At 44.0% G+C, this 23,291-nt stretch overlaps 1 protein-coding gene across 6 annotated transcripts in view; it reads left to right on the top strand.

The window, feature by feature from the left end:
- The window catches only part of PCMTD1 (protein-L-isoaspartate (D-aspartate) O-methyltransferase domain containing 1), a 507,689-nt gene that overhangs the window by 135,090 nt on the left and 349,308 nt on the right, over positions 1 to 23,291 (top strand). For 3 of the 6 annotated variants that reach the window (XM_086965737.1, XM_086965740.1, XM_086965739.1), the window contains 2 exons: positions 2,974 to 3,181; positions 14,657 to 15,086. In XM_086965737.1, coding sequence (XP_086821863.1) covers positions 14,780 to 15,086 — 307 coding nt within the window. In that variant the 5' untranslated portion in view covers positions 2,974 to 3,181; positions 14,657 to 14,779. The remainder of the gene's footprint in view (positions 1 to 2,973; positions 3,182 to 14,656; positions 15,087 to 23,291) is intronic. The other 3 variants (XM_086965738.1, XM_086965742.1, XM_086965741.1) reach the window with 1 other exon arrangement.

The raw sequence follows: 23,291 nt of genomic DNA, 5'->3' as shown, positions 1-23,291 counted from the left end.
TCGAATGTTGACAACCACTTGACAACCAATTAGCATTCAGCGCGTGATCGTGACGGTGCGTTCAGGATGCGCGGATCCACCGCGACCATAGATATATATGTACTTTTAATTGTGATTTTATCAGTAACTACTGAACTGATTTACACCATTTAAGCAAAAGGCACGAGTCTGAACCAAGGACTACCTCTTTGCCAAATTTGGTGTCATTCCGTTCAGAAGTTTGGGCTGTAGCCCTGATGAACGGTTCCTATGGAAAATTGCATGGGGAAAACACGTTTTGGGACCCCCTTTTTTCTCAGCCCCGCTTCACGAATCACCCCAAGACTTTCAGGATAGGAGCAGACCGGAGCGCCCCACTAGTTTTGAAAATTTCGCAAAGATTCGTCAAACGGCGCCTAGGTTATTCCAAATAGAATGTTGCAGATTTCCTATGGAAAATAGGTCCTACTAGAACTACCTACTGGCGACCGCCAGTAGGTAATATATAATATGTACACACACTCTACTACCCTTTTAAATTTACCCCTTCCTATCCTTATGCTTACATGTACCTAAACATCAAACCCTAAAAACCTCTTTCTAACACATACCCTTAGTTATCTAACGGCGCCTAGGTTATTCCAAATAGAATGTTGCAGATTTCCTATGGAAAATAGGTCCTACTAGAACTACCTACTGGCGAACGCCAGTAGGTAATATATAATATGTACACACACTCTACTACCCTTTTAAATTTACCCCTTCCTATCCTTATGCTTACATGTACCTAAACATCAAACCCTAAAAACCTCTTTCTAACACATACCCTTAGTTATCTTTGATCCCTAAAAAACAGTTTAAAGCCCATACCAGCTTTAAGCCTTACCCATCCTTTAACCCTTGAATCCCCCTTTTGGTTTTAAATGACAGAATAATTATGCCATCAAATAAAAAAAAAACTTGCCTGCATGGTAAAGCTCAATAAGGGAGTTCACCTCAAGTAAATCCCTGTAGAACACTAGGGAATATTTTTGTTTTACGGGTGAGGGCCTGTCGTTCTCCGCCACCGTCAGGAACAGGAGAATTTCTGTCCCCCAAGGGGTGGATAGGCAGTGTTAACTTCCAGCTTGTCACTCCAGGGGTCAGAGAGCACACCCCAGGCACAGCAGCCTTTGACCCAAGCTAAGGGATGAATAGATGGTGATTATCACCCAACCCCCGGGGATCATAAGGCCGACTAGACCGCCAGGAAATGATTTTATTTGATAATAGCAGCCCCCCCCAGCGTTGCCTGGGGCAGAAGGGGGCTTGGGGCAGCATTTCAGGCTTGCCCGTCCCTCGGCCCGTCCCTCCGCCTATCCCTCCGCCTGTCCCTCCGCCCGTCCCATGGCCCGTCCCTCCACCTGTCCCACGGCCCGTCCCTCCGCCTGTCCCACGGCCCGTCCCTCCGCCTGTCCCACGGCCCGTCCCTCCGCCTGTCCCACGGCCCGTCCCTCCGCCCGTCCCTCCGCCCGTCCCTCCAGGTTCACGTACCTCACTCGCCGCTCCTCCTCGCGCTGCTGATTTTACTGCTCCTCCGCTTCTCGCTGGTCACGTCCCTTGGCCCGTCCCTCCAGGTTCACATACCTTACTCGCCGCTCTCACTGGTCATTACTGCTTGTTCGCCGCTCCTCCCCGCCTGTCCGCAGCTCCTCCCCGCGATCATGTCCTCCGCTCTTCCTGTTGCTCCTGAACGCCGCTCCTCCCCGCGCTCTCCATGTCATGACGCAGACGTCGCGGCCGGCGCTTCTTTCAGGGGACTACTTTGTTTTTAAAGTTAATTTTTTTAATTTACGTTTTATTTTTATTTTATGTAGCCTATGTCCATCTACACACCCTGACAATTTCAAGGATGTATCGAGTGTGTGGATTGGCACTGTGGTTCCCGAGTTTACCTTGCCAAAAGGGTTGTGTTCTCTCTTTATAATAGTAGTATAGATATGGCTGAGGGTGCCCTTACTGGCATGGAAAACATGTTCTGTAAAAAAGAGCATGGAGGAGTGGAGGTGACCTTCTCCCGCTGGCCCAGCAAGGCCTAGCTACATGAGTAGGTTACCATTTTAACAAGTAGAAGTGTGGGAACATTGAGTGGTAGCAATTATATGGACCTTCACAGATTCCAGAAGTTTCACACAGTTTCCCTTGCAGAAATGAGAGAAAAAATATAAGGTTTTTCCCAGAGTTGGAGGTTTGCAGTGCACAGTTATTGAGTTCCAAGTGTAAGCTAATGAGCAAGAAATCACATTTTGAAAATGTCCTCTGAATCAAAAACAGAGGTATTAACCAGTTTCCTTTACTCAAGAAAATACATAGGTTTCCTTCATACCCATGTTTAATTTATTAGATTTTACAATATGATTTGTTGCATCCTTACAAGCTGCAGCAGTTCAGTTATTGGCTTGCAGTATTGCATGTGTTTGTATAACAAAGAAACACTAATCTGTATAACAAAGAAACACTAATCCTACAACCAGAAGGGTCTCACGGAGGTAATGGTATGTTAATTCTGTACATCGGCCATCTGGACAAAATATTATTTATTTTCTTCTGGCTTTTATCAAACAGTTGTTTTTTTGGGGAAAACCCAAACAATCTGCACAAATGACCCCTTACTGAATTCAGAATGTTATCTAGTTTTCGGAAATGTATAGTTTTCCGGTTTCAGCCATGAGTTTCACACTTGATAACACCACAAACTGCTAATAGGTTGAAACAGCAAAAAATATATGAAAAGGATTTACCTGTTAAAAAAATGCAAAAAAACTGTGGTACAAAATAAACTTTCTTTTATAACTCTGTTTGCTGCTGGATAGATGGTGATCTAAGCCCCAGAAACCTTTTGTTGATACTATTTTTAGGGAAACACATATGCATTAATGCACAGCTCTTTTTTCCAACCTATCCAGCAAATAATAAAACCTTCTACAGTTTAACTTTTTTCCTTGTTCCCTTTAGGGGAATTTACAGATCCTAGGTAGCTTCTGAAATCCTAGTGTGCAGTGGAAAAAAGGACTCCTATTTGGACTGTAAACATTTTGTAGGAAGAAATACGAAGGCCTAAGTGTGAAGTGCCCCAACCATCAAAATGGGCTCAACACTGGGCGGGACTATTGAGTGCTGATGACTGTAATAGAATTACCCTACAAGAGAATAGGAGTTACAGGTAAGATAATATTCCATATTATTGTTCTCAAACTAATAGATGATCCATCACCCATTCTCTATTTGTCTGTATCATGTTACTTTGCCAGAGAGCAAACTATGTATTGTCATTAAACTACTCTAATGTGTCATAAATAGTCACAATAACGATACAAAAAATGTTATAATTAATAGTGAAAGTTCAAATGCTGTAGGGCAAAAACAGTTGGTCTAATCATTCTTTTAAAACGGATCAATACTGGTGTGGTATTATTTTATTCCAAACTTTACATACTATATTGAATTAAGGTACGTGCTTGATGTATGTAGAGGGCAGGGTTTCTAATTTATAAAACAAAATGAGATACATCGCTGCCCACTGGCAATAGAATAATTGCAATGCTACAACATTTTTGACGTTGTTGCTTGTACGTCTCTGGCAACAAAATCCAGGCCACTCAGGGATGACATCGTTTTTGCTTGTGGGAATCCTTGCCCTCAGCTCAGCTAGTAGTGTTGATGTTAGCTATTCTGAATGGAAAGAAATTGGCCTCTGCTCAACTTGATCAAAGAGGTGACGGCGCAATAGCTGCCAGAGACTTTGTTGACCCCATATAATGCACAATGTACACTACTCGTTTCACGAGTCAACAGAATTGTTTGTAGAGTTTGTAATGAAAATAGAAGACCCATGAGCTAGTAATACAATTGCAATTTGTTGACAGTGACTTCCTTTAATCTGTTAATATAAAAGGTATTCCCACAATACAAGAACAGGCACATTTGTAAACATATTGCTGAGTTTAAACTGAGTGGCACCTGATAGACTCTAAACCTTCTTTCAGTTTGCAACGTTTCTTAGAGTTTCAAGGCAAGATTTAGTTTTGTCCCCAGCCTCTGGCCATTTCCTCCTTTTTTGACTTTACTGGCCATGAGGAGAAACGTCCGTGGTAAATCAAGCTCCCCCCCCACCCCACCCCCTCCACTCTCGATGGCAAACAAAAAATCCAAGTGACTTCCCTATAGTCCAAATGTTTCATCCCACTATCTCAGGAGACATGTGACTCCGGTGTGGTTGGGTAATGGGAGGTGAAGTCGAGCAGGCTTATATTCCTCAACCAGTTTTTTGACCAAGATCTTTAAGACTCCTGAATGCTTTTGGTCAACAAATTGTAGACACTCCAGCCTCCCTTTGCTACCATGTTCAGAGTAATTTTTGTTTTAGTTGGTGTCATTAGCACTTCTAGAAGAAGTGGAGAGGGTCCTCTTTGGGGCTATACAACCAGTCCCTTGCCTTGAAGGTGGCAGAGCTACAATTCCTAGTCTTCTAGAGAGAAAAACCTTTAGTGAGAAATCAACTAAATTCTGGTTTTGTGCCGTGTCAAACAGTTCAGTTCCATGGGAATGTCAAGTTGCTAACCTTGGCCCGTGTGTTGGCAGCAGTCCATTTCAACTGGTTGTATTCAGTATGTATACAGGAGGCTTACCTTTACATTTCTCTGTGCCAAAGTCATAGGTAGTTCAGTCTCTGAAAGGACCAGCATTTTCAGTTTAGTAGGCTCCCGTTTGACCTAAATTTATGGCTTTGCATGTTTACAAAATTACCACCCTGGTGATACCTTTCTTTGATTGCAGAAAGTTCATAGCTGCCATTATCTCGATGATTCAGAGAGCAGGCTGTTCCCCATCCTCTGTAACGTTTTCAGTCTTGGTTTTACTACAAGCTTACTGAAATGATCTCACATTCCTGCTGAAAATATTCAGTTTGTAGTATTATCTCAGACCATAGATTACAAGAGTTTTTCCTCCTGCAGAGTTAGAATCGTTGTACCATTAAAAAAGAATCTGTGGATCTCTTCACAGCTCACAGCCAAATGTCTTTATTTTTTTTTTTTTTTCAAGACCCTCTTGGAGTTGCAATTTCTTAGCATAAGGCTGAGTCCTCAAGTCTAGCTACAAATGTAATCTTTTGTTTCCATCTTATTCTGCCACTGTCCTCTTCTATCTCTAAGAAGATGGGCCTGTGCTACCACTTAATCAATAGGGATTTATAAAGTGTGGCTAATCACCGAATAGGCACTTGCAGGTCCTGGAGGCTTATTCGAACAGCCAGGTCTTGAGGGCCATTCGGAATTCTGGAAGTGAGGTGAATACCCTGAGTTGCATTGGAGGATGTTCCAGGTCTTTCCTGCTATGTGGGAGAAGGAGAGTCCTCCACTTCTGCTTTGGTAGATGTGAGGAGTATGGGCAAGTGAGAGAGAGGCGGAGCGTAGTCTTCTTGACGGTTGGTGGAAGTTCAGGCGGTGATTGATAAAGACGAGTCCTTGGTTGTGTAAATTCTTGTGTGCATGGATCTACAGCTTGAAGTGGTATCTCATCTGTTTGAAGAGTGGTCCTGGTGAGTGATTGTATATCTGTCAGTGGTTGCTGTGGCAAAGTCTGGGGCGGATGTGGGGGTTAATCCATGTCTTGAAGAAGACTATGTCGGGTGTGAGGGTGGCGGTTAGGTTCCATAATTCGTGGATGGCTTGCATAGTGCACATGTGATGAGAAGGGCTCATGCAAGTTTTTATTTTTTTATTTTAAAGAACGGTGAGTGAGAAAAGCTGGGCGGGAAAACCCAGGCAGCAGCATTTTCACTGGATCAGTCTGGAACAAGCAGGAACTGGAGGCCACAGGCAAGTGGCAGGCTAGGTGACCATATGCCTACTGGTGCAGTTGCAGTTCACCCTGCATTAAGTAGGTCCTGGGGTGGGTGGGACTTCTGTTGGTGGAAAGAACGGTGAGTGGGAAAACCTGGGCAGCGGCGCGATCACTGGGTCAGTCTGGAACAGGCAGGAACTGGAGTCCACAGGTAAGTTTCAAGATAAGTGTCCAGGTGCCTACTGATGCGGTCACAGTGCAACCTACATTAAATAGGTCCTGGAGTGGGCCAAGGTTCTGTTGGCGGGAAGAACGGTGAGTGGGAAAACCCAGGTAGCAGTGGTGCCACTAGATCACTGTATCAAATATCCAATCCGAGCACATCAAAAGTCCTAAGTTGAATAATGTTCATAAACACAGTTATTCTCGTTGTCCACTTTTAATCCAAAGTATTCAATCCAGGGCAATCAGTATCCAATTCCTTTACAGCAAATGCAAATTCCATACAACAGTTCAATATTGATTAGTTTAATGTAGTCTGCATATATTTCTTCAGTTCTGATACAGCAACCTATTTCCAGTTTGGCTTCAGGTAATGCTGCAGCATGGAGACCGCTGCCTTATACATCCTAGACAATGCTTTCTATCTGCAGTATGAGCATGGTCCCCCAGCGACTCGAGACCCTCATGGGTGATGCAGCTGTGCTTTATAAATCCTGACTGATTGATTGATGAAGGGGAACCCCTGCTTCCTGATAGTGGTAAAACTCAGCTGTATTTAGCAGTTGGCTATCCCACCCTCATATGCACCCTGAAGCCTTCAACGGGATTCACAGTAGCAGTGTACTTCATTGGTTCACCTTCCACCTTTTTAACCAACACCAATTGTTTCACATGGGCACGCTAGGTTCTTAGAGATCTGTATCACATGCAGAGTCCCCGGGTTTCCATGCTATCTCCTGTCATCTTCTACCTCTACATAGAGCTTCTTGATGCCCTATGCACAGATAACCCCATCACGATTCACAATTAAAATTGTTCCCAGGCCTACTTTTGATACTGTCCACCACCATGTTATTACAAAGAATCCATCATCTTGGAGTTTTTGAAAAATGGTCTAAAATTGCTTAACTTCTATCTTGGAAAAAGGCAACTCGTAGTATGCCTACCATCCATCAGATTAGCTCCTCACACCCAACACTTTGGCATCCCTCAGGGGTCTGTTATTTCACTATTATAGAACATCTACCTTTTCATTGGCAGGGAGGCATGTTTTGTTACCTCCCTGTCTCCTGCTCGCCGTGCCTGCCCTGACAGGAGATGTGCACGCGCACGGCGTCTCTGGCGATCTGATACACATTTATTTTTCCTTTCTTTGGTGGCATGCCACGTTTGAGCTTGCATGCAAGTCCTGAAGGGGCCTGGGAAATAGCCTGTCTCTCAGCTCCCGGTCGATGCCCCCCAAGTTCAGTCTTGGCTCCCGCCAGAAAGCGCCGCAACTCTCCCTCTAAATGTGGGCAGGGACAAGTAGGAATATGGCGTAGCGGCTCTTCTGAGAGTTACGCCCAGGAGTCTGTAGTGGCTCCTCGGAGAGACCTCGCCTGATTCCCCCCCCTCCTAGACCGCAACAGAGATGGCTTGGCTGGCGAAGTGATGTCCGGCCGATCCCACTGGTAATCCAACAGCGTCTCCTTCACTGCAGTGTGCGTCAAGAACACCAGCGGCGGGACTCTGGTGCGGGTAGTATGCGAGGTCTCCCGATTCCCTCAACTCTCCAACTCCTCTTCCAGCTCCTCAAAGCTCCAGGCCAGAGCTTCCCGAAAGGGCAGAGATGAGCGGGCCGGCCATGGAGCCCACGTGAGTCGAAGCACCAGGAGCCCCAGCAACCTGGCCGGGTTTGCAGGCAGGAGCCCATATAGTTTAAAAGCCACAAAGCGACCAGCCGGAGTCGCAAGCGGTGCTCTGGGCTCGCGAGGGATGTGCCAACCAGCAGCATTGCAGTATAGGTGGAAGCCTTGATAGCCGCGTTGCAACTCCCTGGACAGCTCCAGAGACCGCAGCCCTAACTCTAGTCAAAAATCCACTCCTCCATGCCCCCTTCCAGTTCTAGGGCCACTTCCACTTCACAGTGATCAAACATGTTGCGCGCTCCTCTGCCCCAGGCTTGCAATTGGTCCACACGAAAGATGCGTTTGTCTGATTGGGCCAGCGTTCGTTTGCTCTCTCCAATGAGCACATAGTAGTATGAGGAGAGTGCATAGTTTCAATTGGAGGGTAAATCTCTTTGAAACCCTTTTATATCGTGCGTCCGGTTTGGCTGCCTCTTTAGGCCAAGTGCAAAAACATTTGGGTATAATACAGATGAAAAGGATCAGCGCTAGGGTGCCCGTGCCACAGTGAAGTTATCATGCAACACTGATTTTAGGTCCCAACACCGATAAGGCTAGATTTATTGGAAGGGTGCCACAGTGTTTTGTTAACATAATGCATTCGCCATTTAAATTGCATTTCAGGTCACAGAAACATACTCCAGGCTTTAATAACAGATGATAGATAGATAAATCAGCTCAATGTCGTCTTTTCTGTTAAGCAGCGGCCGAAGTCCATCAAAAAAAATGCACCGAAGGCTGAGTCATGGGCATCCCCGCTTGGTAGTGTGTCTGGGTCGGCAACTGCTGACCGCTTTCATGGTTCCAGCATGTCTGTGTTCCTATCACAATGCCACAGAAGTGTAGCCTGAAGTTGCGCCAGAGAACACCGACATCTTGCAAGGTATTGCTTTGTTTGTTTTGGCTTGTTCATCGAAGTGTTTTCCTTCAGTAACTTCCTGTTGCCCCTCGGTCCTGGCTTCACTTTCCCAAGCTTGTGTGATCCGCCACTTCAGAACCGCTGTTTACCTAGAGGCTGTGGTAGAGTTTTCAGGGTGGAGTTTGCAGAAATCAATACTGTCTTTTCCAAAGTGAGGTGAGCGGCCGCAGAATCATCTATGCAACTAATACTACAAATCACAGAATGCTTTAGGCTTACTAAAAGCCCAGTAATAGAGCAACGTATTCCCCTCTACATGTAGCAACTGGTTGCCCAACAGCATATCGTTTGTTGCCCCTACTACTACTTGTTATTTAGAGTTACAAGTCGTACCGATGATGACCAGTGTGGCCTGAAGCCAGACTCTCTGGGCAGGAGTAACCACAGTGACGTGGCTTTTTTTCTAAATAAAAACTGTGCAGTACCACTGTAAACTGTGGCTGTTCATTGGTCAATTAGCTTAGTAGTCCCTGCTTAGTACCACTTTGTCTCATTTTGTAACCTCCCATGGCGGCACTCCCTGTTACGCGTGTTGTTAATCTGTAGGCTTTAATTACAGCCTCTGTGCACTAGCAATAGGTCTCGCATTACATAAAAGGCATTGCCATTTACAATGCCAATAGCTCAAACACCCATTCATGCGAGACCTATTGCATTGCAAATGCTTGTTTGGACAGGGCTCTGATACCCTGACTGGTCATGTTCGCGCTATATAAAACTCCTCAAATAAAAATAAAATATGCTGATGATATGCAACTCCAATTGCAAATCTCCTCTGCTTCAGACATTCAATACCTTCACCAGTGGAGGGCTAAGCACAGGTTAATTTATTGACTTTTGTGGTTCAGCCTGACCAGGATTGTGGTTGTTGCCTCGGTGGGGCTTCCACCCCCTCAACCAATAACCCAATTTCTTACACATAAAAATATCTTCTGCATCACAAAGCAGGGTGAGGTCTTCACCACATCTTTGTTAGCTGGCAGAGTTTTAATGGGAGTGGGCTGATTCCCATTACTAGTCGTTACTTAGGGGCTGATTATGATAGCGGATAATCCGCATCCTCTGGGCCGGCGGAAGCCACCGCCGGCCCGGAGGATGCGGATTAACCGTTGCGGACTGAGAAAAGACCCCCCGCCAGATTGGGATGGCTGGGGCATCTTTTTTCCGTCTGCCACTTTTCCGCCGCAGTCGCCTTCCGACCGCGGCGGAAAAGCTCTAACATGGCTGGCGGTGTCTATCAGACACCACCAGCCATATTAGGATGGCGGCGCTCCTATGCCTTTCCGCGGCGGCATTTCCGCCATAGAAAGGCATACGGTCTTTTCTTTGGGGGGCCGTTGCGGGCCCCCAGGGGTGAAAGGGGGGCGGGGGTGCACATGGGGGTTTTTTGCGTGCACAAAACGGCAGGCACCACGCGGTGCCTGCCGCTTCGTGCATGCAAAGGTAAACATGCATTTTTTAACATTGCGGCGTGTGCTGCTTCAAGCAGCACCCGCCGCAACGTTAAACATACAGGATGTGACCGCCAGAGTGGCGGTCACATCTTAATTCGCACGGAGGGACCGCCGCTGGCCCTGCGGACGGTCCCGCCTCCTCTGGGGTGGCGGACGGACGCAAGTCCGTCCGCCATCCTAATAGGCCCCTTAGTTTGGTGCATTAATTGCTTCCAGTGAGAAGTCCCATTTTTGGGTGAGACCTAAAACTATCCCTATTTTATGCACAGGTCTTTCAAACCAATTTCTTCCTGTGCCTTGAAGTCTCTTTCATCGAAACCGATATTATGGATTATACTTTTGCTAGATTTATGAGTGTGTTGCGCATTATGCACCTCAAAACCAACATGCACTCGGACAAGATCGAACTCTAATCGCCCTTGGTTTGTGCCTGTATGAGGAACTCTTGATCTACATTCTGCAGTCTCTCACCTCAGCTGGGTGGTTGGGAGCACAATATCAAGGTAAGTACACTTTCAATTTATCACTAGATGGAGATGTACGTTTTCCTTATATTTTAGTCACTTACAGTCGTCTGGTTGCAGCGAGCCTGGCTCTTAAACCACAAATGCCAGGAATAGCTCCCTGATCTGTTACTGTCAATCTTACAGCGGATACTCCTTCTTTAGAATGACCATAATTAGGGCTTAGGTTGGTTTATTAGATTCTCTAGTCGTGTTGCCGTCACTGAGATATTATTTGACACTTACACAGCGACTACTCCAGGGTACCCCTGCAGCACTACCCTCAATGTTTCCTCCCAGAGTGGTTCAGAATTTGACCAAGGTGCCTTAAGAAATTATTTTCAATAGGCCATTGGATGCCATATCCTACTGTTTTCTCCATCTTGTCTTCGATCATTATGTTGTGTCGTTTTCCCACAAGGTGGGATTAGGAGAGAGCCATGATATATTTTTTAGGACTTCCGTACTCCTATTCCATCTCCACTTTGTCAGATTCAAAAGCTGCAAAGAGATTTCATCTTTTTTATACAAATCCGCATGCGCATAAATGCCGATTTAGGGCTTTTGTTGTCCGTGTCTGCAAAAACAGTTTCTAACTGCTTTGCAGGGCGGCAGGGAACCAGCAGATTAATAGGGAAAAGCCCACGGATCAGGTGTAATATTTAATGTAATTTTATCCTTCTTGAAGAAAGCTTTATGTGCTAGTGATCTCTAAGAAAGATTTCTATATAAACCAGATTCTTAGTTCAACTGGGCAACCTATATTTTTATGCTCCAAAGGTGCTAAAGTCGTGGCCCCCTTTCCTGTAAATGAACTAGAATGTCCTTTGTGGAGTTCTGGTTAAAATAAATTAACAGCCTGCCCTTGCGGTTGTTGGCAATACAGCATTGTATGATCCTTCTCGAAAGTCAGCTGCCGGCCTCCGGGTTGTAGGTGAAAGGCAGTGTATATTGTGCATTCTGCAATAAACTGTTAATAAAAAATAAAATAATAATAAAATAATTAAATTTACAGAACTACTCTATATAATAATTGGCAGAATTGATCGTGAATGTTGGTGGTGTATCAGAGCCACTTTCATTATCTTGTTTGCTACAGTTGGAAGTTGGGGTGTCTATTCGAATGATCATTGTGTCTAACAGGATTGCAGAACCAATTTCACTTTGAACTGAAATGGACAACTAGAAACACATTGTATTTCCTGGGATTACATCCATGTCATTGCTTTAATCTCTGGACAAATCTGGGTCTGGAGTCTTGAACTGATTGGCTTTATACAAATATGGAGGTGACATATCGCTGCCATTTAAAATGTGTTTTCTGTTGGCTTTGCCTATATGGACTTTTCGAAATATTGATTATTCTGTACTCTTGTACTGACTTGGATTTGAGTAAACCGGAAACTTCATCTACAGGCTGTATATTACATGGACTGCAACTGTGCTTAAATTCTGTTCTGGATTGGACTTGATTGGGCGCTATCTGATCCGATTGCCTATCGCTTGGAATGCTATATGGTCCACTCATTATACTATCCGCCCTGACGAAGTTCCTATAACAAGAAACGAAACGTTTTGGCTGTTTTCTTATCTTTAAAATAAGAAGAAGAATAAAAGAATATTGACAAAGTTTACATTTGCCTCTTCTGTGACTGCATCGCTGGTGCTGCCTCCACGCTATTTGAAATAGCTGAAAACCTTACCAAGTCCTCTGTATTTTTGATAATAGCTACAAATATTAACATTTGTGAGAAGGGAAGATGGGGGAGGGGGTGCAGAAACTAAGCATACTGTTTCCATTATCTTTTGAAAATGTTTCTTTAGTGGAGGATATTTATTTATCCGAGTAAAAATGAGTATTAGAAACAGCCTACGTAGGCAATCCCACAGATTGTGGGAATGTTTAGAGAGGTTAGATCTGAATGGAGCCTGTGCCCATGTCTAAATTAGGGCATTGGTTTTTTTCCAGCCTGTGAGAAAACAAACTTTGTCCCATTAGATGTGACTATAGGCTGTGACTGTAGTCTTTGGGGCTTATTCGCATAGACCAGTAGGAGTTGAGGGCATAACTGCCATTGGTGCAGTAGGGTCATTGGCATTAGAGCCCTGAAGGGCCCATTGAACCCTGATAATTTTTATACGTACTACTTCAACTGCAGTCAAAGTGGACATTTTCCTTGCTTAAACAAAGGCCCACAGCAGCCTTGCTACACAACTGGTTGGAGTATTTAAAATCACTCTTGTTTGTATTCTTTTACATGTTTGTATATGCTTTTTGTGTGATTTGTGTACAGTTACCACATATAGAAAGGACTTGCACTTTTAGTAATGTGGAATTGGGCGTTTCTGGGCAGATTGTCTAGGGCATGTAAGAGTATGTAAAAGAATTCTCATACAGTACTATGTCCTTTACCAAGAGAGTAGCCAGAAAATGAAAATACCCCCCACTTTTTGACAAAGCTGTGATGGCACCAAGCTAGCAAGCAAGTGAGCCGGCACCTCCCTAGAAGAGTTCCCTTGTCTTTCCATCCAAGAATCTATCAATTCACCCTTACATCCACCCACTCCAAGCCACCATTGCACTTTTACATTCTGTCATCCATTCATTCTTCCATCCATCATACATTCTTTCCTCATCCCATCCATCTGCTACTCCATCCATCAATTCAGTTATTGATCCATCAGCAATCCATGCATCAGTCCATACATACATACATCCACCCATATGTTCGTCCTTTGACTTACTCATCCATCCATAAAGGCATCCATCCACACTCTGATTTCCCTTTACTCTGCTATTCCACCTGTCTCCATCCACCGATATATTCACCTATCTTTTCACTGACTCATTCATCGACCTACTCATCCACCCACCCACTCATTCATTCATCCTTTCTATCACGCTTCCTGCCTTTCACTCTTCCTTCCACCCTTCCTTTCAGTCAGTATTCCTTCTTTCCCTTTTCTATTTACCCCTCTTTCGTTCTTCCTTGCTCCCACTCCTATCTTATTGTCACTAGTTTGCCCTTAAAAGGGTTGTATGACGGAACCACGCATGCCTATACAATGCTGGCAACACAACAAGCGTGTCGTTACCATGCATTCCTTTACCAGGCAAGTTGTTACAATGACTTGCCTTAGGGAAGCGCAGGACTTTGGAATAGTATAATTTACTATTACAACCCCAGTCTGTGCAACAGTAAGGAAAGTGTTGGACTCAAATTCCAACACCTGTCCGACAACATGTTCCCTAAAGCAAGTCGTTGTAAAGACTTGCATGGAAAAGGAGCTTGTGGTAACATTGTTGTATTGCCCGGGCTGTAAAGGCATTTTGTGGTTCTGGCTGCGTGGTTAAGGTTGTTTTCCCTTTAAAAGGTTAATTGTGAGCTTTTGTCTGCTGAGTTGCAGACCAAAGAGGTCCATAAAGAATCTCACCCCCGGCGTAGCTGCTAAAGCAGAGGGTTCACAACGCCCCTGTCCTTTACTCATAAATGCTTTTGTGGTTTGGCCCCGTTGTATTTGATATGTTCGGACTCAATAGATATTATTTCACTTCTTTGTTGAGCATGAAGCAAATACTTGATGTTTTATTATATGCATTTTTATAGAATGTTTGTCAAGTTTCTATTTTTGAGTTGTCAGTATGCATCTGTCAACAAATCTTTCACCAGGGTCTAGTCTGTATCGATTGGTAGTGATTACTAAAATAAGTCTTGGGGCCCCATGATCTTTGATAATTCATAACCCCCTCCCACCCAAGTGAGATAAGTCCATGCTTTTAGCCCATACGTATACCACAGTACTACAATCCTCAGTGCATAAGTTGTTAAATGTTCTATAATTTGATAAATAATATTCTTTGTGTGTCAGCCTCAAATATTCCCATCACTCTCCACCTTAATGGGCATAGTGTGTTGTATCCTACAGTTATAAGAGTTCTAATCCGAAAGAAGCTGTTAATTGATCATTGAAAAGTAGATCTGTTTCGCAGATTCAATGTGACACTCATTTTCATGTATTTCTATCAATTATTGCAAACCTAAGCACATATTACTAATGTAGCATATTTTTACTATTTTGCTGTCCCAGGTGGCGTTGCTGAATTCTTGAAGTAAGGAAAATCACATTGCTGACATGAATTGATTTCTTCAAGCAGACCTACAGTCCTACTAATGGATTTTGGAGTTATTTGAAACATCCTTTGGCGTTGATATGGGGGGAGCAGTAAGCGCTGGGGAAGACAATGATGATTTAATTGACAACCTGAAAGAAGCACAGTATATTCGTACTGAAAGAGTGGAGCAAGCTTTCAGAGCCATTGACCGGGGGGATTATTACTTGGAAGGATACAGGGACAATGCCTACAAAGACTTGGCCTGGAAGCATGGAAATATACATCTATCAGCCCCTTGCATATATTCTGAAGTCATGGAAGCACTGAAGCTTCAGCCTGGATTGTCATTCCTCAACCTGGGCAGCGGGACCGGGTATTTGAGCACGATGGTGGGCTTAATATTAGGTAATCCTGATTATTTATACTCATATATATATATATTTCAATATTATGTTCCATTATGTAAAGAGCAGGCATTTTTTTCTCAGCTGTTGTGACAATACATAATATGTTTATAAATTACTGAGAGCTGCTTTTGCTGCTTGTTTTGTATACACAACTTGGATCAAGCCACCGATCTGTTCGGATTACACTATCCATTTGCATATACCCAACAGCATTCATTTTGTTACGTCTGTATATCATTTATTGCAGCAAGTCCTACTGGGCGGGTTAAAAACAAGGAAATAAATAACAACTTGAATCACACAAGTATGTGTATCTGTGTTCAAACGTAATATGTGTTTGTTTATGCCATATAATTGCGTGTTGATAACTACAAAGTTGAACTTAAAATTGTTCCACTAAATCAGTTTTTTGAGTAGCCTTATAACCAAGGTCACATAACTATATGACGACACAGTATTACATTAGGACTCTGGGTCTACTGAGCTATACAGCAAAGAAATTGTAAATTATAAGGCACAATATTTGTTGTTATTATTATGGTTATTGTGACTTCGTAACTCACACAAGTATTAGCAAAAATGGACTGAAGGCTAAAAAGAAAATGTTTTATGTAGAAGAAAGACTGAAATGATTTGGCAGCTACTTTATAGAATATTTCTCGCCCACAATTGCTGAATATCTCTCTGTGGAATTATATACATTCTTTTTTTTAAAAAAGACTGCCATCGCTGAATTACAGGGAACAATAGTTGGTGCGAAACATTCATTGTTGTTGTTGCTAGTACAACACAAAGCTACAGGCACATTAAGGTTAGTCATATTTTTGCATACCTCGTTAATTGCTTGAGTCACTTTCTCTGGTTTTAGATGTTAGTTTTCCTTTAACCAGCTTTTACTCTGGTATTGGCTCTGGTCAAAAACAACTTTTAGCAATTTTTTAGACTCCGGAAAATATGCGCTCTATTATTAAACAAAAGCCAATTCTAGTGGGAATAGGATTATTAATGCAGAGTTAACTTGCAACAATGTCCCTGCTAAATTGCTAGCTTGGAAATAATAGTTAGATCAGTGGGAGGATTTAAGAAACAGTATTGTGTAGTTTATGCTAGGAAAAACCTCTACTTGACTGCCATTGAAATCTTTATAGTTGGTCACAGATTAAGGTGCCTGCCCTGCCGAAAAAAAGAAAATGTACATTCCTAAAATAGGCCACTGTCCTGTATAATTGCAAATACTCCATAATTAATGGTCTAGATGGGTCTGTGCCTGTGGAGACCACAGATTTAAGTACTGACGCAAATAAAATGAAAAAGATTACGAAAGAAGCTGTTATGCTGGTAAGACTAGACCATAGCATCCCGTGTTGGATGATGCAAAAGGAGCTCCTTACAGAAACTTACACTGAGCAGCGGTTTAGGTCCTGCAGTATTTGTAGCAGTAGCAACAAGAGGTGACGTAAAAATTGGTATTCAGCAATAACCAACCCAAGAAAACTGTCCAAGCCAAACCAGTCGCAAGGGCCTTTGAACCTTTCATCATGCACAACTCTGTAATAATAATAATAATAATCTTTTCAGCATTTTCATTAAACACCATAAAAGTACAATAAAAACTTTTGCGCTATACGAAGCAAAAAGGGTCATAATGGAAGACGCATCGGGAACAAAGTACTATTCATAATGATATAATTCATTTGAAGAACCCCTTCACCCCACAGTGCATATTTAACTGATACCTCTAGTATCCCTGAGTTTAACAGCTGATCTTAAAACATGTGTGATCGCAAACAGGGTCAGATAGTCTCGGGTCATTTGTAAGTATATGAGGGCTTCAAACACATGTACAAAGTTAGCCTCTTTTAACAAATTTATTAAAAAACGACGCCTGGGCATTGAATAAAAAGGGCATAAAAATACAAAATGTAGGGTATCCTGCGGAGATCGTTGATCACAGCCGCAGGGACCCTTTGACTCAACAGAATTTGTAAAACCTGCTGGCTCAGCAAGCAGGTAGTGTAAAAGGTTGAGCCTAAACCGAGTTATTAAAAATCTATCATGGGCATTGTGTATTAGTGCTAGATAGGGTTCCATTCCTACACATGACCTTATCTGCGTGTATGCCTTAACTGATTGTTTGGTACTATCCTTGGCTTCTCGTGTATTGGCTTTATGTTCGAAAAACATCTTTTTAACTCTTGCCTGGTCCCCTTTTGTGATACAGGAAGATGTCAGGAAAAGGCCTTCACACCCGATGCTTTCCAATTCACCCTTAACATACTTGAACCAAGGAATAACAATTCCCTTCTCCCTCCCCAGGCAGTCCATAATAATCTGTCTTGACAGACTTGCTTCTGGGTTGATCCAGATCTTTAGCCATGCAATCAGTGGCCGACACCCCACCCTATCTACTAGAAAATCACAGCCCAGTTCTTCATGAATAATGTGGGGGGAACTCCCTGGGGGATTTTGAGGAGCCTTCTCAGATATTAATTCTCCTCAATTTGCAATTTGGTTGCATTCGCCATTCCCCATAGTTCCGCCCCATATGCCATTTTTGCGTAACAAATAGAATTATAAAACACCATCATCTGCTCAGGAGACCATCGCCCAAGTCTGCGACCAAAATTCATTATGGCCCCTGAACTAGCTACTAATTTGTTACAGCGTTCCGCAATCATAGGTTTAAAATTAAGACCCTGATCAATTAAAATTCCCAGGTAAGAAAAAGACTGAACCATTGTCAAACTAAAAGTACCTATTTTATAGTTGAACTTTTTCCCCGAACTTCTTGGACCCATCTCCATGACATACGATTTAGACAAATTTGCAGTTAAATCCAAACCGTTCATGAAGTCCACAAACCCATCTATCAGTCGCTGCAGTCCGAGTGGTGTGCGTGCCAGAAGGACTGCATCGTCTGCATAAAGCAAGACCGGAATCGCTCTTCTTCCTATTCTAGGTGAATCCACTTTTAATTACATGAGGGATTGTTCAAGACCATTATTGTATAAGGAAAACAAAAAGGGGGCAAGAATACACCCCTGTCTGACCCCACTGGAACAATTGAAGGGTTCAGTGTTTTCTCCCTCTAAATTGTACCTCACTCGTGCAGATGTATTGTGATGTAGGGATCTAACTATATTAATCAGGTCAATATCTACCCCCAATTTTGACATTATGATCCATAACTTCTCCCTATTCACGCAATAAAATGCAGCCGCTAGGTCCATAAACGCTAAATAGACCTTTACCTTACTGGCCACTGTATATTTAGTCACCAACAGATATAAATTCCAGGAATTGATCAGTGGTGGATCTACATGCCCGGAATCCATATTGCACATCCGAGAGAATATGATGCTCCTCTTCCCAGCTCATCAGGCGGTTCAAGACGACTTCCCAAGACCTTAGCTGACACGTCTATCAGGGAAATGGGGCGGTAACAATGAGGGCTATCCCTGCTCCCCCTTTTAAAGATTGGCACTAATATGGCCAGGAACGTGGTAACCCCGTGACTATTGACTCATTTATTACTCTAGTTAGGATAGGCCCCCACAGATCTACCTCGCTTAAGAAGAGATCCGGCGGGATCCCATCCGGCCCTGGTGCCTTATTACGAGTCAGCCCCTTTATACCCTCCACAATCTCCTTCAGTGTGAATACTAGGGCCCCTCTATCGCCTCTCCCAATTGCCATGTACTCTTGGGCAGCGGTGGTTCCTCTGCCACTAGCGCCTTGAGACCCTCCGGGTGAGTAGCGCGCTATACAAATGCCTTGATTGATTGATTGATTGTACAAAACTCTAACGTGTTCCACCCACTGCTCCGGGAGTACATTGGACGCTATCTGTGGGCTGTTACCATCCTGGAAACAGGGGCTATTGACTGTCTTTCAAAAGGCTGAAAGATCTCTATTTTCAGCTGCCTCCCTAAGATCTTCCCACGTCTTGGTCTGGATCGCATTCTTTCTTCGCCTTACCGCCTGCTTATAGGTTAGTCCACAATGCATAACCTTTTGGGTGTCTTGTGGCTTCTGTTTGATGGCTGTTCTTAAGTTTTTTTGGGCTAGGGAGCACCCTCTATGAAACCACTTAGGGTCTGTGTGTATCTTACCCTTTCCTGTGTGGCGCATTAGGGCATCTACTAGTCTTCCTACGTCTTCAAAGGCCTTCACCAATGGAGGACCAGTTACCGAAAGATCTAGACATGTCTCTATCTGATCTTTCCCCTTTTCCAACAGGAATTTATAGAAGCTCTCGCCATTTAGTTTAGCCCATTTAAGTCGCCGTCCTAGAGCTATAACTGTCTCCCTAACATCCTCAGCCCCCCTCCTTTTAGCCTTTCTGGTCTTAGAGGTGGCCACTGACAATACTAGTGGGTTATGATCACTAAACCCATTATAGTCAATCGAGAAATCCACTATTCATTGTTTTAACAAGTCTGATAGGAGTATGAAATCGATGTAGGAACTACATCCTCTTCCTTTATATGTTGGGTTAACCTGCTCATTTTGTTTAATATTTAGCAGATCTATTGAGTGCTCTATGCTGTGGCCCTTCATCACCCTGGTTAAGACGCTACCTTCCGGGGTATGTTCAAAGTGTGCCCCTTCATCAAAATTACATGTTGTCCAATCTTCTGTCAACTGTAACAGTTTTGGACATAGGCGGCAATAAAACCCCCTGCTATTAAAAACACTGGGGCCATTGCGCCCTTATTCGCTACTCTTTGTGACCCGCGTTTTTCCTCCAACTCTCCTGCTTTGCATCCTCCTGCATTGTAAAAATTTACCAAATATTAAACTAAATTCATTACTCTTAAAATGTACCACCATCATGCAGTCTGAGTTCCATTTCAGATCTGTCCAGACTCCATCGAAACTCAACTGACCCCAAACTAGCTCTTCCTGCCGAAGAACTACCTGCTGGAACACTAAAGGACTTGTACCCAACCAAGTTAAAGTTAGAGGTATCCAATTCCCAGGTTTCTTGAATACAGATGATGTTAAACCTGTTGATGTATTCCAGCCATTCAGTGTTCTGGAATTTAGCTGATAAACCTGCTACATTCCAGGATTCTAGTTCTACGGTACTTCACTGGTCTCTAAGTGGGGCCGCTGGATTCCCAAAGGGCTCATTATCTGTATGCGTGTCTGTTGGTGCTACTTGAATTGGAATATCTGATTTTAATTGAATACTGTCCGGGGTTCCTTCATAAGGGGGTTTCCCTCCTTTGTTCCCTATCTGTGATTCTCCTTCCGAACTCACCTCGCCCTCGGGCAGTCAATCTACATCACTAAGCTGTCTATCCCAAGCCAGCAGTGCATATTTATTGCACAGCGGGAGAACAAACTCTTCTCTTGTTTGGGTTATTGCCCTCTCTTGTGAGTGTGCCTCCTGAGCATCTATACCTTGGCACTCACCCCTCTCTATCAGGGCCCCACCACACCATCTGTCTGGCTGCAAGGTCCTCCCCATTCGGTCATCCCAGCACCCTCCATTAGATCCGATATTTACGGGCTTATAGAAATAACTTAGTTCAAATGTCTGTATTTTTGAACGTCCGAGGACCGCGAATGATGTGTTGGACTGCCTTGGGGTCTCTAAAATTCACCACGATACAATCCCCTGCTGTGGTCTTATATCTATGTCCCACCCAACTCACCCTTCTTACATGTAAAATTTTCGAGGGCACTTCTTGGGGCAGAGGTCTATTGTAGTTCAGCCAGTGTATTGTTTTATTTTTCAACTGGTCATATGATTCCTCTGTCTCCCCTTTTAGTTGGGGCACTCCCGTCAAGATAACCACATAGGGTGAACACTCGGGAGGCAGATCCAAATGGGGATACATTTTCCTAGCGATGTTTCCTTCCCTTTCCTCATTCCCTCCTGCCCTCATTTGGCTACTGCTATCTATCCTTCCAATGCCAACATTATCTCCCCCCCCCCCCCGATTTTCCTTAACAGGAGGTTGTGCCGTGCTAGCTGGTGCAACTGCCACGGAAGAGTTTAAGATAGTTGTACCACCATCTCTTTCGCTTCCAGTGCCTGTATTCTTAGGGTTAGCAATCCTCTCAACCTTCTCATGAATACTACCCAGGGTACGCGTTATCCCACCCTCCACTTCCCCCAGCCTCAATTCGATTGCAATTAGTCTGTCCATAAGAGGCTCCAGCTGAGATGTTAGGAGGGCTTCTATTCTCTTCCAGATTGCTTCCTCCCCATGCAGTGGGTCCAATACAGTCACTACATCAGGGCCAGCCTTTGCAGTACCCCCTGACTGGATTCCACTGGCAGTCTCATCCACTGGTGAACCCATAGAGGGAGTCTCATTCTCCGCATTAGTACGACAATTTTTAGACTTCTTCCCTGTCTGTAGTGACACTGCCCAGTTAGCTCCTCTCTTTCTTTTCGTCCTTGCGCCCTTCAGATGTTCCTCTGGTGACCGTCAATCCTCGGGGGTAGATAGTATAGTTACCCCAGAAACAACATTTGTGGGTGAATGCGGCCCTATGCCCCGTTGTGCCGGGGGCCGCTGCTCCACCTGTGGGCTCTTCCTGCGAAGCGACTGTATTGTCCTCACAGTGTCTATTAGGGCTCTGTGTATTCTGGATGGTCCCCAGAGATTACCTTTTTAAAAATACTGGGTCAATCGAGAGGCGACGTTCTGTAAGGACTATTTTGTGGGCCAGTACTGAGGAAGCCCTCGTAATAAATTGATCGAATGTCCCCGCTACGTACCCTGTTCCCATTACTTTTCTCCCTCCCCCATTACGCGTTGACATGGTTTACTCGATAGGATGACCCGCAACTTCATAGTTTACATAAAAAGCGTTACCTTTTTCTTCGAGTCTGAGGGCTTAGAGGGGGGCCCAGCCCGGCCTCTTCTGGTCTCTGACGGGCTCAGACGGGCCCGCCCTTGGCCCGGGCTTCGCCCGGCGTGCGCGTCCCGCGGGACAGGAACGAATAACTAGTTAAATACACCTGGTGTGAGCAGGTTGTGTCGGTAGGGCGGCTCTCTGCCCCGCTGCCTCCTGGGGAGCGTGGTTCTCCCCTCTCGCAGCGTGGTTCTCCCCTCTCGTGTGCCCCGCTGCTGCTGCTTCCAGAGTCCGGTGCAATCAGTAGGCGTCTCCCGTGAAGCTGGAGACGCAAGAGGTAATATGCACCTGGTGTGGTCAGGGCGTGTCGGTAGGGCGGCTCTCTGCCCCGCTGTCTCCTGGGGAGCACGGTTCTCCCCTCTCGTGTGCCCCGCTGCTGCTGCTTCCAGAGTCCGGTGCAATCTGCGAGCGTCTCCCCAACTCTGTCATAGAAGACTGGGACAAATCATGAAATCAACATCTCACAGACAAACATATACTTTGAATGAATCAGTTGAAAACACAACCATAACCTTATTTAAAAAATCTGATGTTATCACTTCTCAATGATTCTTGTAGCTTTTACTACTAAGAGACTTCAAACTCAAAAATGGCCCTTAGAGAAGTTTATTTGCATTACTTTCTGGTAAACAAAAAAGGTCAAACAAATGCTTGTATTTCAGACGCAAAAAGGGCGATTGCTATTGAAAGGAAAATACAGGATGATCACTATGCCTATCACTCTGACATGTCTTAAAGTAAAAAACAAAAGTCTCTTTTGAACTAGGGCCTACCTAAGGTCATATCCCATACCCAAAAATATATTTTTATAGTGCATATTTTGTCCAGCAGAGTCACTGTTTTTGGAGCTGTCCCCTGGTGTAAGACACATCTTAGACAAATGACATTGCTTGCTCACAGAATGAAAGCCTTTACATGTCACTCTCTCTCTCTCTCCGCACTTCTCTCTCTCTTTCTCTTTCTCTCTCCCCTCACTTCTCTCTCTCTCTCTCTTACACACCCACACACATACACTCTCTCACTTAGTGGTTAGTCCTTTAAGACTCAAGTACACTGTGGACTTTATCTACTAAACCAAGTTAAATAAGAACATTAATCATATTTCAGAGGATTCGATGGAGTCTTTAACACCTACTTGAGGATATACTCTTTATAAACAGTTCAGGGACAGGAACAACAACAAACAGTTTTTCTGAAGTGTCTATTAAAAAAAAGGAAAAAAACAATAAATATTGTAATATCAGACGCAATTCCCATTATGTACATCCGTCAATTTTATTGGATTATAATCCATGGTCATTATACATGCATTCAATTGTACACCATT

This window comes from Lissotriton vulgaris, chromosome 4_1 (genome assembly GCF_964263255.1).
Source record: "Lissotriton vulgaris chromosome 4_1, aLisVul1.2, whole genome shotgun sequence".
Lineage (NCBI taxonomy): Eukaryota > Metazoa > Chordata > Amphibia > Caudata > Salamandridae > Lissotriton > Lissotriton vulgaris.
This window is presented reverse-complemented; position numbering and strand designations above follow the sequence as displayed.